Source organism: Nannospalax galili, unplaced genomic scaffold, assembly GCF_000622305.1.
Source record: "Nannospalax galili isolate Female #2095 unplaced genomic scaffold, S.galili_v1.0 scaffold377, whole genome shotgun sequence".
Lineage (NCBI taxonomy): Eukaryota > Metazoa > Chordata > Mammalia > Rodentia > Spalacidae > Nannospalax > Nannospalax galili.
The window spans coordinates 109,352-125,109 of NW_008341187.1; the positions used below are offsets into that span (position 1 = coordinate 109,352).

At 40.4% G+C, this 15,758-nt stretch overlaps 1 protein-coding gene across 1 annotated transcript in view; it reads right to left on the reverse strand.

Moving 5' to 3' along the window:
• The window catches only part of LOC103737027 (uronyl 2-sulfotransferase-like), a 239,898-nt gene that overhangs the window by 87,864 nt on the left and 136,276 nt on the right, over positions 1 to 15,758 (reverse strand). Inside the window, exon 2 of the mRNA XM_029565181.1 lies at positions 15,012 to 15,055. Within this exon, the coding sequence (XP_029421041.1) occupies positions 15,012 to 15,055 (44 nt within the window). The remainder of the gene's footprint in view (positions 1 to 15,011; positions 15,056 to 15,758) is intronic.

A 15,758-nucleotide genomic window follows, 5' to 3' on the forward strand; every position in this document is an offset into this window, starting at 1 on the left:
TAAAGATGGCTAGTGGAATCAAGAAAATCAGTCCATGCCTCCAAACAACCTTGTGCTCTTCCTGATCCTCTGTGGATTTGTCAGCCATGAATATATAAATTTGTATTGGACTGATTCATAGCTTTGGCCTGCACTGCCATTTGCACAAATGAAGCCCAGCTATTTACCACCTACCATAAGATGCAGAACATCTTCGATTCATCTTTGACATTCCTTACTTCCCATCTGAAGGACACTCAGTCTACTTACTTTCTGACCAGAGATGTGTTCAAGGACTTGGTAAGGAGTTGTTTACCCCAAACATATTCCTTCTGTTTTTATAGACTTGGATAATTTTCCTAAGCCAATGTCTCTCATGACGAGGATCATCATCAATTTAGTCTTTCCTTCTACCTCTCAAGACCAGCCTAGTTCATTTCTGGAATTCTCCAGCTGAGTTACACCCCTCTTGATCTTGTTGACTACAACTTCATGCAACCTTTCAGATGTAGCTAAACCACAGCTTGCACAGGACTCAGTTATGTGTTCTCTCTTGAGGGTGCTGGGTGCCCTTCGAACAGCAGAAGCCACTAGGGACACCTGATGAGTTTACACTTAGTAGGGAGCCCTGTGTTTTCATACTAAGAAAAACCCCAAGAATTTAGAATTACCTGCAAATTTTGAGCATTTCTTTTCTGGGTCACTAGCAAACTATTAAGACAGATGAAACATTCATATAAAATGTCACTTTTCAACCTCTCTGTCCCCATCAACTTTTCCCAATTAGTTCTCTAAAATAAGCTCAAACACACTTCTAAATGCAAGATGACAAGCCAGAGAAAGCATATTCTTTCACATAATTACACCTATGTGAAAGACTTAAAAGATTGACTTAAAAGAAGATTTTTTAAAAATCATGTTAATATGCTAAGACATACTCAAACTAAAAATTCAAACAGTACTTAACGATAAAGTACTTGTGACAGTACCATCAAAACTTCAAATAAAACAACAATCATGTCTATAAGTGCCATTTACTTATTTGACAGTATTTACTGAGTGTTACAATATTCCAGAAACATGTTCTAAAAGTGGAGTATATAATGTTAGTATATTACCCACTCCTAGACACAGACTTCATATTACTTGATATTATTTCAAATAAGGCTACAGAACTTGAGTCAGAATTAGGAAAAGATAAAAATGAAAGCTGTTTGTCAATGATGTCATTCCTCATTAAGAATTTTTAAATGGGGGCTGGAGAGGTTAAGAACACTGGTGGTTCTTGCAGAAGACCCGGGTTCAAATCCCAGCACCCACATGGCAGCTAACAATTGTCGTAACTCCAGTCCCAGGGGATCTGAACAGCCTCTTCTGACTTACGTGGGCATTGCACAACATGGGTGCACTTACCTACATGCAGGCAATACACGCATACACACAAAATGAAAATAATAAATAAATTTTTTTAAAAAGGAATTTTTAAATGAATGAAAAAATTAAAAGTTCAGTAATATGACCATAACCCCCCCCCCCAAATCAATAGTTTTTTAAAACTATGACAGCAATCAACTTAAACTATAGTGGAGGAAAGAGTCCATTGAGAATAGCAGCTACAAAATAATAAAATACCTGGGAACAATCTTTAGAAAGAAAATTACCAATGAGGCCCTGTGTGGAACCAAAGAATTTTGTGATAACAATGTTCATGGAAAAACAACCTAAAAGCTTTGGGGGGTGGGGCTGGAGAGATGGCTCAGCAGTTAAGAGCACGGGCTGCTCTTCCAGGGCCCCACCTGGTTCAGTTCCCACACCCACATGGCAGCCAACAATATCTGTAACTCCAGTTCCAGGTGATCTGATGCCCTCTTCTAGCCTCCACTGGCATCACACACGGTGCACTTACACACATGCAGGCAAAACAGTCAAACACAAAATAAATGTCTTAAAAAAAACTCTTGGAAATTAACAATATAACAACAAGGGAGAAACTTGAGAGGATGGCTGGAAACAAAGTAAAGAAACTTTTCTAGAAAGTATAGTGAAAAGATAAAGAGGAAAAAAGGAAAAAGTAAGAAAATATGTCCAATTCATCCCAAAGGCTCAATCTACAAGTAAGGGAAGGGGGGAGGGGTGTCAAAAAAAAAAAAACAAAAAAACAAAAAAACAGTGAACTTCAGGAGAAATAATAGCTTAAAAAATAAGCACATTTCCCAGAACACGGCTCTCCAGGTTGTGAAGGTCACCAAGTTTCTGGACAAATACATGAAATGGACACACCCTGTGCATGAAATTTTAAACCTTCCAAACACTAAGAATAACAACTTCCATGGAGACAGATTAGATTTTCAGATAAAAGGTCCACAATTATTCTTAACAGAAATTCTGGAAGCTACAATAAAATAGACAAAGATGTTAACATTCAGAGGGGAAAAGACTTTGTGTCAGGGACATTGACTGCTCTGGGTAGTCATGGGATTGACTCCCCAGCCCCCATCAGCTGCACTAGATGACCCTCTGCCCCTGTGCCCCATCTTCATGACACAGAGGTCTCCTGTTGAGATGATTTCCCAAGATGGAAACAGCCTGGACTTTTGAGATAGCTCTTCATGTGAGTTAATAAATTCTAATATGTAAAACTTCTGACACATTTTGAGTTCTTTTTTTTTTTTAATTTTACCATGTTACCCTATTCTGATTAACGCAGACCAATCTAGAATTCTCTCTCTTAGCAAAACATCCAGGGATAAAATGAAGATATTTTCAGAATTGCAGCATTTAAGAAAACTTTTGTCACCTGTCAAGGACTTTTGTTTTCAAGAAACCATCAAAGTCTGAGTAAAAGGGAAGATACAGCTAGAAGGCAGAATAACAAGTCCCTGAGACGTCCCTCTATTAACTTCCAGAATCCATGGATATTTTATATAACTCTGCTGACAAAAGGGACTTTGAAGCTATCGTTCGTTACATTCAGGATCTGTAAGTGGAGAGTTTCTGGATTATCCAGTGGGACCATTGCAATGACAAGCATTCTAGTAGATGGAAGAGGGGGAGGAGAGTCAGAGGCAGAGATCTGAAACTGTTACAGTACTGGTTTTGAAGACAGAGGGAGGGGGCCATGAGCAACAGAATGCTGGTGGCCTTCAGAGGCTAAAAGAATGAAATAAACAGATTCTAGGAGGAGCACAGCCCTACTCATGTCTTGATTTCAGTCCTTCGAGACACATTAGAGTTAGGAACTCCAGAAACAAAGTAATATATCTTTGTTAAGTCACCAAAAATTGTGCTTATTGGTGTCAGAAATGGAAGGAAACTAACACAAAGTGGTTTCAGAAAATAGAAGAAACTCCAGAAGAAAAGTGAGGGGAGCTCTCAAGACATCTGCCTGAGCAGGTAGGTAGCAAAGGACAGGATGGAAGCAGGCGAGAGGTTGTGGGAGAGACTTTATCACCTGGACACGGATGCATCACCTAATGCATGGGAAAGATGGGGAAGAGATTCTACAACTTGGAAGGCGTTTAAGGATAACTTGGAAATCATAGAAATGTAAATAATTTTATACACAAGGCAATTATTTATTATAAGTCAAAGAAAAAGCTGAGCATGAAAGAATTGTAACTACAGTGACAATTTTACTGACTCTGCTCAACAATGAAAATACCAGATGCTGACTTATCTCCGATGACGTGTGCAGGTGAGGAGGGTGAGACGGCAGCACACCTGATGCAGTGGAGAAGGGGGGGGTTGCTGTGAAAGAGCCGGGAGAAGGGGAGGAATATCAACAAGTCCTGACTAAAACTGTGTAAAACCAAGAACTGGCACCATAAGGAGGGCATTCAGAGACATTTATCATTTTATGAGCATATAATGTGTCCACTCTTTCCCAAGAAGAACATCATGGACCCATTTCTTCCCCAGCAGCTTAATGCTACTCAGCGTATCTTCCACACCATTTAAAAATAATCCATCAAGCCACAGGTTTTAAAATATTTTTTATGTAATTGTTCTTTTAGTGTCTTCCCCACCCTACTCCCAAAGGGCCAGTTATCATTGATAAGATGTTCTCCAAATGTATTTTTTTACTTCTATTTATTTATTTGCTTATTGTGTGTACATGTGTGTGTATGTGCAGGTGTGTACACACGTGTGTGTGTGTGTGTGTGTGTGTGTGTGTGTGTGTACCATGGCACATGTGTACAGATCAGACAACAACTTTCAGTTTTTGGTTCTCTCCTTCCACTGTTGTGGGTTCCAGAAATTGAACTCAGGTCCTCCTGCCATCTTGCCCACCTAGCATCTTGCAAATCTGAACAAAACAGTGACAGTCACAGTTATGGCCTCAGCTGGTCATCCCCGTTGGGCTGCCTTTCACAATAACGAAGCATGGTGCTTGAAAATTGCACACGGTTGTTGGAAAGCATGTTTAATCAAGAAATTGCTTCAGTAAATTAAGAAAAGCTCATGCCACCATACTTGGGCAATGTGACAGTTGCCTCAGGGTTTTCCAAGTTGTTGCAATTTAATCATTTTACAGCTCCAGCTGTAGCTACCTAATTCTGTCCTTGTTGGTTTTGTTTCTTCCTTGCCCTTATGATCAATTTGCTTTTGGTTTTAAAGAGATACACATTCCAATTTTGTTTTCATTTAGTAAGTACAGGAAATTATAGAGTTGTGAGCAAAGAGGGCTTATGTGCTACAGTTCCCCCTGGCAGGAGGCAAAATATGAACCACTTTATGCCTTCCTGTCCAGTCTTTTTTGTCTTTTTGAGACAGGGTCTCCCTGTAGCCCCAGCTGTCCTAGAACTCACTATGTACACCAGGCTGGCCTTGAACTCACAGAGATCTGCCTGCCTCTGCCTCCCGAGTGCTGGGATTAAAGGTGTGCTCCACCACCCCTGGCCCCCGTCCAGGGGGTGTGCCTGAACTTGGATGCACACTTCCACTGAAAGCTGAACTCTCAGGAGGCAGCTTAGCTGGCCCAACTCTTCCACATTAATGGCTTAAGAGCCATGTTGAGCGTGAAGGAGGAGTGAGGGGCAATATGGGTGACTCCTGGAAGGAAACAAGTCACTCCGTTATGGAAAGCTGATCTGTTTCGTTCTGTAGATTAGTTGGCTTTCTAAGCTATAAGTGACCTATCTCACACAAAACAGCAAGCATGAAATACTTTCCAGCATATACTGAACCTTGGAAGAATTATTTAAAAATCAAATATTCAAGTTGTTAATTTTCTACCATTTGCAATGATTAAAAAAAAGAATATTAAAGAAATGAGAGGGTGGGGGGACTTCTTCAAGGTCATGCTCATCAGAGTGAAAGTAGTTCCTACCTCTAAGTCTTATTCTGTCTTGCTAAGTTCTTTCTTTCTCTATATACCTAATATATTTATCACGAATCATTAAACATAAACCTATTACCTTGCGCAATAGAGTCTTCCATAAAATGAAAAGCAGCTTCACTTCTGAAGGCTTTTTTAAAAGCACTTTGGGTCAAGCCAAATTTGAACACAGAGGACAATAGACGCTTAAGAAAAAACAAAAATGGCAAGGGATTATGAAAGCCCAGGTCTAGAGTCCTGAGCCAGTTCAGACAACTAAAAGAAGGAACATAAACGTGAGTCCCAAATATTCTTATAAATTAGGAGACTGGGACTGGAGAGATGGCTCAGCAGTTACGAGTACTGGCTGCTCTTGCAGAGGACTCAGGTTTGGTTCCCAGCACCCACATGGTGGCTAACAACTGTCCATAACTTCAGTTCCAGGAGATCCGACACCTTCTTCTGACCTCTGTGGGCACTGCACAACATGGGTGCACTTACATACATGCAAGCAATACATTCATACACATAAAATTAAAAAAATATTTAAAAAAATAGGAGACTGGAGTCTATATATGTCAATTGGTGTGCCACTGCTTTTAAAAATCCAAAGAAAATGTAGAGGACATAGAGGGTTGGGAGCAAAACTTCCTTTAATCTCAGGTAAGCAGAGTAGCCAATTACAGCACTAAAATTTGAACTGAGGAATGATTCCAAAATCCATGTTTTTGAGTTACCTAAGCACAAAGAACAAACAGGTCAGAATGTAGCATCTGACAAGTTAGCATGGCAATGTGTGCTCAATCTAAGGAGTTGGTAATCGGGTATACTTATTAGTCTTGATCACATTTTGTGTGGGGGATGTTTTGCAATATTAAAATAGCCATAAAGAATTTTCATTGTTTTGGCTGTAAAGATGAGGTGTTAGAAACTCTTGAGAGCACCAGTTGTTTGCTCATTTTTGAAAGACAGATAATGAGGGTCTTGAGTACAGTGGATGCTATTTACAGCAGGATGGGAAGGAGCGGTAAGGGCGGGGCCATAGCTTTGGGCACAGGTGGCATAGTGGGTGTGCACCACAGGGTGGGCTGCACGCAACTCAGCTTTGTGCCAGAGATTGATTTGCTTCTTGTAGTACCTCACAGACAAGGTGGATGGCTATTTTTACAGTTTGGAGGCTTCTGGGAGAGAAACAAGAACCTCATTCTTTTTTAAATGTCAGCCCTAGTCTTCCAAGAAAGAAGTAATTCTGACCAAAAGAGACTGGGTATGTGCATAAAATCCAGTAATCCTGCCTTCAGGGAAGTGGTGGTTTCTAGATCCAGAAACCTTCTCCAAGTTGATTGAAGCTTGGCCCAACAATCTGAAAGTAATTGTGCTCTCACAACCTTCCACAAGTCACTTACCTACTACAATTAAAAATATTTCCATTTTCCCTTTTAGACTCCAAGGAAAGAATAGAACTCTGGTTTCTTTACTATAGAATATTTTAAAAAAGTCTTTCAGATAATGAGGTCTTTAGACCTAAAGGAGTTGTTGAAAAGGGGAAAAATGCAATTTTTCTTAGGCATTTGGCTGCTTTGTTGTTAAATGTTAGACTTCCATGTCTTCTGTAGAAATAAACACATGTTTTTTAAAAGGTCAGTGGGCCTTGTTCCTGTTTTTCTTTATTATCTCTGTAGCCACACCTGTGGCATTAGACATCTAGCAACAGGGGCATTTTCTTAAATGAACTGTCACCAAGATTCTTGCCAGAGAAAAATGTGATGCCATGATATAATTTTTGTATACAAAAGATCAATTTGAACAACAACAATAAATTTCAAATAGAAGAAACAGGAGAGAATATTGGGATTCACAATATAGTGAAAGACAAAGACAAGGAACAGTGAAGAAAGAAATTTGGGGAAAATCTGAGTAATGTTAAATGTAAAAAAGGAAAATTAATATGCTAATAGTAGGCTTCTAAGGATGGTTTCAATGTCTATTAAGTCAAAACAATGTCTAGCAGCACTTAGCACTATGTTATTCAGGTCCCTGGAGCTATGAAATGCAGCCCATTTATATGTCTGCTAGTGTTGTCTGACAAAGTACCAAACATTAGGTGGCTTGAGACAATATAAATGTAATCACTCATCATTCAGAAGGTCAGAAGTCTGAAATAAGTTATGTGCAGGGTTTGCTGCTTCCTGGGGGCCCAGGAGAGCATTCTGTTCCAAGTCCTTCTTTAGGCTCCAGGGGTCCCCAGTACTTTCTGGGGAACCTTAACTGATACTAGTATGATGTCATTCTCTAGTGTGTCTCTGTCCCTGAGCCCAAATCTTTCTCTCCTTACAAAGACATCTGTCATGTCTCACTTACGATCTGCCTTTTTACAGGAGGGCCTCATCTTCATTTTTATATACATCTTCTCAAATAAGATCACATTTGCAGGCTCTGGGGTGAGGGGTCAAGGCACCTTTGGAGGGACACAATTCAACCCACACCATTCAGAACTGACTTTGTGAGTGACAGCTCCTTTTCTACTCTATATTTTTCCTGATCTACAACTGCAGAGATATGTCTTTTCCTATGCCCTCCCCTTTCCTCTCTTTCCTGCTTTGCCAGCAGGGCCTGCATAATTCTTGAGGGCAGGGATTTTGCCTTTTGCAGCCTCAGGGCCTGAGCACCTCACATAGGGCTCTCAATCATCCTGGTGTATAGCAAATGCTTGAAATAATAAACAGTTAACTGTATAGAGTCATTTAGACTAAAGAATTTATCATTCATGAAGACATGTGCACTTTTGTAGTCTTTGACTACACCAGGTCTTACAGTGCAAGTAGATAATCAACTATTAGATGACAGGGTTTTGTTGCTGTTGTTTTGTTTTAAGACAGGTCTCATGTATCACAGGCTGGCCTCAAATTCACTATATAGCCAAGGATGATCTTAAAATTCTGATCCTCCTGACTCCACCTCTTAAGTGCTGGGATAGCAGGCATGCATCATCATACCCAGTTTTTGCAGAGCTGGGGATCAAATCTAGGGCTTCATGCTTATTAACTAAGCATTCTACCAACTGAGTTACATCTTCAGCCTATAGGAGGCCAGAGCATATCTTCAACTTTTTGTGTGCCTTCCTGATACCTTGGACAAAATAAGCACCAGACAATCAAATGAAACTAAATGGAAATTAGCTTCTGGGGAGGTCATAGAAAGATAGAGCACTACTGAACTGTCAGGTGTTGTTGGGTGCCATATACATATTATCTCTGTTAATATGACTTCTTACTCATTTTCAGAATGTTTGTTCAGCATGATAAATTGTAAGCCCTCTTCCAATACATTGATTTTAAGATAGAATTTTGAATACTAGTACTACCTAGCATGTCATATGCAAGAAGTAGGTATTATTGTATATATGAAAGTGCTTTGGGATGCAAAAGTAGACATCAGTAACATATCTTAATCTTCAAAATAAATCATAATCCACCAGACCCAATTTTAGATTTTAAAGTTATTTTTAGCGGTTCTAATAAAAATATAGAGACTAAAACTCCTACTTTGCAATTACCACATGGATCCACTAAACCCTTTAAAAAAAAAGACTTGGCATGAGATCTTCGTATTTTATTTCCTCTTTAAACACTGAACTGTTTTATCCTAGGAATAACTGCCCTTTCGTTCTGCACTAATTATTCTGAAGCACATCATAGGAAGATGGAGGGATGGCGCAGCAATGTTCTGTGTTGTTCAAGGCAGCAAAACCAGCTTCGTGTGGCAACAGAGGATCTGAAATGCAGTTGGTACAAATAAGATGATGATTTTTTTAAAAAATTCAATGATTTATTATTTATTTTGTTCTGTTTTGTTTGAAACAGGGTCTGCCTGTAGCCCCAGCTGGCAAATCTGCCTTCTTGCCTCTGCCTTGGGAGTGCTGAGATTCAAGGCATGCACTATCATGCCTGGCTTAATTTCAATTTAAACGCTCATAGCTATTGTACTGAATGATGCAGGCCTATAGGAATGATTTGTTAGTGAAATAAACTGCCCTTGTTACATCATCCTTCACATTTCTTACTGCGTTATCCAAAGTATTACGACGTTTATCTTTCCAGAAAATAAAAATGGAGAGTAGAGATTTCATCTTTGCAGTTGACTTTTTTTTCTTGCAGTGCTGTAAGGTTGAACCCACGGTCTTATGCATGGTAGGCAAGGGCTCCACCATTAGCTATATCCCTAACACCCGGTGTAGTTTGCTTTGAAATTACATTGAAGAGAATATTTAGAAATTTTCATTCCTACCTCTAATGACAAAGAGAAGAGACAGAGGAAGAGGTTTCACAAGCATACAAGAAATTGGGTAAATGCAGACAACGTTCATGAAGACGATGAACACGGGTAGAAAAGCTTAAACTCTTGAGTCTTTGGATGATGACACCTTGAATCAACTCTCTCAAATCAAGAATCAACAAGAAAACAATATATTTAGCAGGACCAAAAGAACATATGGTATTTTCATGCAGTCACTGAAGAAGGATGTCATCAAAAGGTATTCTTTGTAAAGAAACAAGCCCCCGCCCTGTTTTGCTAAGGGGATGTGGAACAAGATTAGTATATACACAGTTTTTATATGTACAAATGCAAAAAATAAATATATAAATAAAAATGACTAGGAAAAAATGGATAAAGAAAACATCAAACAGCAAACTTTAAAAAGTTAAAAGTATCCATTGAAATCAAATGATAAATAGTGATTTTTTTTTTTTCTGGAATGATGAGAGTTAAATTTCTGGGTACACTAATCAACATACTAAGTTTTTACTAAAAGTGTAAAACTCCATAAATAAGGTAAAAATTGTGATTGTATTTCTACTTGAGTTTGTCATTTTGAAATAATTAAAAGTATGGGCTCTGGAACGCCACAGCCCTGGGCTAGAGTCCCAAGGCCAGTACTTAGTGCATGACCTTTGGCAGATTAGTCAGCCTCCCTAAGATCCAGCTCCCTCATCTGTAAAATAAGGATTAAAAATGACTTCCTCTTTTATAGAGCTTGCTAGAGAGTAAATTTTGCATGCAAAGTGCTTGGCAGAGTGCTTGACACATGGAAAAAGATACAGATCAGCTATGGGCAGTGATTTTATTCTCTTTGAGTTGATTGGAACAACTCTCCTGCTCTCTGTCAGATATGGGAACCTTATACATGGGAAATGACAACTTGTATTCACTACCAACAGAGCTCACCAGTGCCAGTGGCTGCCTTCCCTTCCAGTTCCCTGCATCTCAGGTTAAACAGAAGCCACGCAGTGTCCTGGTGGGCAAGCTGCTCAGGGCGGCCACTGCCTCTTAAACTCAACTTCCACCTTTCCTTACACAGGAAATTGCTTTCCTCTGACTTTAGAATGATCAGGCATTACTTTAATGGACTCAAATGATATACAAAAGTATAAGAAAAATATAAAAGACAATTTCTTGAAATTCTACCACAGAGTTAAAAAAAAAAACCACACACACTAGGAACCTTCCAGGCTTTCCTCTGTAGACATGTGCACATATGCATGCAATTTTCCAAGGAGTGCTATCATACTATACTTGCTTTTTTGTGGCTGATTTTGTATTCCAGAACATCTTTCCATTTCATTCACTAGAGAGCTGCATGTTCATTCTGAGTGGGGCTCCAACCTCAAACCACACAGCAGTAGTAAAAAGTGACTGTCTAAAGAAAACATTCACACCACCTTCCCAAGGCTTTGCTTAGAGACTAAGGTGAGCTGTGAGGTCCAAAGAAATTTCAAAAACAAGTGAAAATTGCAGGTGTTCATTTTTTTTCTTATGAAAATACTAGGGGGAAGGAGGCCCTGGGCCCAGAGTGTGCTGAGTGACACAACCCTTTCCCTGTATGGCTATTACTTGCGGAATGTGAAACTTGTTGAATTCATCTTTTAATAAAATGAGAGCTTGCTGTAACTTAGTATATTTTCAGGTCTTAAAACTCTTATTTTATCTAGATCACAATTCTTTCAGTCTTGGCATCGAAAAGTTATTTCTGAACACTAAACAAATATGAAAATTATGGGACTGGCCTCGATCTTACTTTCCTCGGCCAGGCTGAATTCACTCCAGAGGCCAGGCGTGTGTGAGTCCTTATCCTCTGGGTGCTACTATGTCTCTGCCCAAGCCTGGGGTCTGTAGACCTAAATAGTGTCCCACCTCGGGAGACACCCAAGGGATCTTTATCTGGAAGGATGAGAGCATTACTCTGGGGTTTATCTTCGACCCAGCAGCAGACAATCATGAATGGAAGCTCTTCATATACCAGTAGTGTTTTTATCCATTTTTATATTCTTACTAGGATTTCTGCCCTAAAAAGTTGAGAGCTTTTCAGCAGTTAAGAACACTGGTTGTTCTTGCAGAAGACCCAGGTTCGAATCCCAGCACCCACAAATAATTATTTAAAAAAATCTGAGAGCTTTTATAGCTCCATTTCTATATAACAGACACAGTAGAAAACTCTGCATGAGAGAAACTTCTGCTGTTTTAAAAAGATTGTGTTTACAATTTGCAAACTTGGACAAGAGTTTATAAAATTGGCTTTACTCTGAAAGTGGTTAAAATAATCTGATATAACCCAAGGCTCAAAGGAAGTATTATTTGGGGGTTTGGAAAGGGGGGGTTGAAACCCACACTGTAGGACTCAAGGGGAGAATGATGCACGCTTAGGGAAAACCTCCAGGAGCAGTGGGCATCCAGATATCTACCACACTGGCAGAAAGGCAGGCAGGGCCAGTTGGGCTTTAGCAAGGCCAGCAAGCAGACTGAGCAGTGGCCTAGGCAGGCTACCCAAAGGCAAATTCATATCAAGCAGGCCTGGGTGTTATGGCATGGTAAAATCCTGTTTATCAGCCTGAACTCAAAGTAATAGCCCATCAAACCAGCTGACAGAACTCCAGACAAAGATGTGATCCCCTTGGCTGGCATCAGGGCAGGGCAGGGGTAGAAACAACACTCAACACTCTCCTAGAGAACAGGCAGAATCAAGGGTGAGGAGACCCAGCAGGCTAACAGTACCATTCATTTTCTCTCCTTATTTTTCACTGTTGGGCACACTGTTGACCAAAGGTGTGTGTGGGGGGGACTTAATGATGGTGAATCATCATTTTATTAATAAGTAACCTTTATATAATAAGCCATGTCACTCTCTCTAAGCTACTAACAGTGAAAATAACACAGAAAAGGTCCAAGGGAAACTGTCCTTTATGGCAAATGTTCTCAAATGTGGGCTCCAGATCCACAGCGTGAGCATCACCAGGGAGCCTGTCAGGAATGCAGATTCCTAGGTCCCACCCCAGATCCATGGAATCAGGTATTCTGGCGTTGGGCCCAACAAGCTGTGTTTTAATAAGAGTCCCAGTAATTCTGGTGTGAGCTCAGGTTTGAGTCTGGCCTTGTGGGAAGAACCTGGGACAGGAACCAGAAGTCCTATCTCAGATTCCTGCTCTGGGTTCCATGGTCCAATTCAGTGGGTTTAATGAAGAGGTAACGTGTGTCTCTCTGTGCATTGAGGCTAGTACAGGAATGTGAGGATGCATGCTAGACACAGCCCTGACCTGCAGCTCAACATCCTCTGTAGTCTTTTGCTTCTCTAGCAGAACTACTTTTCTTGTTGTTTGTGCTGATTTGAATGAGAAATGTCCCTCATTTCCCCATAGATTCCAGGTCTTTGGACATTTTGTCCCCATTTGGTGGCTTTATTTTGGGAAGTTTTAGGAGGCACAGCCTTGCTGGAGGAAGCATGCCCCTGGAGGTGGGCCTGGAGTTCTTAAGCCTTGCCAGATTTCCAGTCTCTCTCTGCTTCCTGTGCCTGCTTGAAGATGTGATTGCTTGGCTTTCTGTTCCGGCCACCTCTGCTGCCATGCCTCCCCTGCCATTATGGACTCTAATCCCTCTAGAATCATAAGCCAAACAAACTCCTCCTTCTATAAGTTGCCTTGGTCACTGTGCTTTATCACTGCAACAGAAAAGTTCTGCCGTCTGTAGCATTCCAGGCACTCTATAAACATGCAGGGATCAAACAGGAAGACATCCATGAATTGTGATGAATCCTACCATAGAATTCATCAATAAGCTTAATGTTATGCCAGTCAAGTAAGAACAGGCCACTGGTGATTTACTATCTGTCACCTGTCAGTGCTGAGTGCTGCTCTTAATCTACTCATCCAGTTCTTACAGACATCCTGTGTTCTGGACAGTGTTTTTAGCTACACTCTGCCCAGGAAAAAACTGAGGCTCAAAATATTAAGTAATTCACTTGATGTCATACAGTTACAAAGCTGCAGAGCCAATGTCACCTTCTGAAATTTCTTTCAAGGGGGCTGGGGATGTAGCTCAGTTGTTATGGAGCTTGACTAGCATGCAAAGAGTCCCAAGTTTGATCCCCAGCATCACATAAAACCAAGTATGGTACAAGAAAATACTTCAAGATCATCTTCAACTACATAGTGAGTTCAAGGCCAGCCTCAGTTGACACATGACTCTGCCTCTCAAAATAACAACATACACACACACACACACACACACACACACACACACACACACAAAGAAAGAAACGAAGGGAGGGAGGGAAGAGGAGAGGGAGGGAAGGAGGGATGGGGGAAGAAAGGAAGGAAGGAAGGAAGGAAGGAAGGAAGGAAGGAAGGAAGGAAGGAAGGAAGGAAGGAAGGGTGGGTCTTTCCAAACTCATACTTGTTATTTTAAAGTCTCTTTCTATAGAAGGAAAGAGATTGGTATCTGTAATCTATTGCAACTGCACTAGGCATACATCACCCTCAATGGTCAAAGATTAGGAAAACAAGTATCAGGAGAGCTGGATGTTCACAGACTAGCTATGAAATTATTAAAATAAGACTGATAGGTATATGAGGGCCAACTTTCAATTTTGTAAATCGTGGCCTCCTCTCTCAAGGGCTGACCAACCATCTCCATTACTTCCAACAAAGAAAAGAATTAATGCCCCCAAAGCACCAAGAAACTATATTTAGAATCAAGAGACCTGTTGCATTGCATGTATTTTCTCATACACGAAGAACATTTTTATCTTGTTTTATTCATATTTCAGTTGATTTTTATGAAGCTCAAAAAGTAGACAGTGGCAGGAAAACAAACTGTATTAATGATCTGTTCTACCACTTAAAACTCAGGCAAAGCTGCTCAGAGGAAGAGTGAAATGGGTACACAAACCAGGTCAGACGTAAGAAGGCACTGGCTAGGCAGAGGATGGAATAACCCAACCTGTGCAGGGCAGAGAGAATGGGATAGAGATGAGACTACCCCCAACGACCAATAACATGGGGAGGCTCAGTCACAAACTCCATGTTAAGAGTCAAAATAAATCAATGTCAAGGACAATGAGATAGCAATGCAGGAGAGGTTGACAATGATCTGAAGTGAGGAGTCCACAGCCACAATGCCCTGGCAGCTCTAGGCACAGATTGAGTAATGGCTTTTCCTTCCATGTCATTTTGGCCATCTTCAGGCTCTTCCCTTTACTTATTTAATGTCAAAGGTTTCTTTGACACCACCCATCTACTATCTTCTTATGAACAATTTGGGTCCAGGAGGGATCTGGTTGGGATTCATTGGAAGCCCAGAAGATACTAGAGTCAGAGTTTATAAGCTCTGGGGGGAAAAGTGAATTTTTGCTACAAGAAAAAAAAAAAAAAAAAAAAACCCTTACCTTACTGGGAGGTGGTCCATGGTCATCCAAGTAAGTGGAATTTCCTAGAAAGAAAAACAAAGAGGAACACTGAGTGGTCAATATTTTAGACCCTCAAAACATTTTAGTGTAAAGTCATTAAAAATTAAGCACTTGGGGCTGGAGAGATGGCTCAGCAGTTAACAACACTGACTGTTCTTGCAGAAGACCCAGGTTTGAATCCCAGCACCCACATGGCAGCTAACAACTGTCCGTAACTCCAGTTCCAGGGGATCTGACAGCCTCTTCTGTCCTCCGCAGGCATTGCACGATACCAGTGCACTTACCTACATGCAAGCAATACACGCATACACATAAAAATAAATAAATAAAATATAAAAAATAAATAAAAATTAAGCATTCTAAGTATATTTCTATTCAGACAAAAGCATTGGGAAAAACTGAGTGGAATGAGAGTCATCACCATTGTGGCCAGTTTTTGCTAATTGCACATTTGGTTAATAGTTTTGGCTGTTACACACATTTTACATACAAGAGTGTGCATGCATACAAACATACACATGCAGAAACACACACACAATTCCACATCCAGAACATTTTGAGTTTATTTTGGACTACTAGATCTGAAACTTGAGTGAACATCTGTATTACTTGCAAGACTCAAGACTCTTACTGCCCAGCCCACTCCCAGAGTTCAGATTCAGGTGCTCTGAGAATGCTTTTTCCTGATCAATAACAAGTGAAGCAAATGATGCCAGCCCAGGCCTA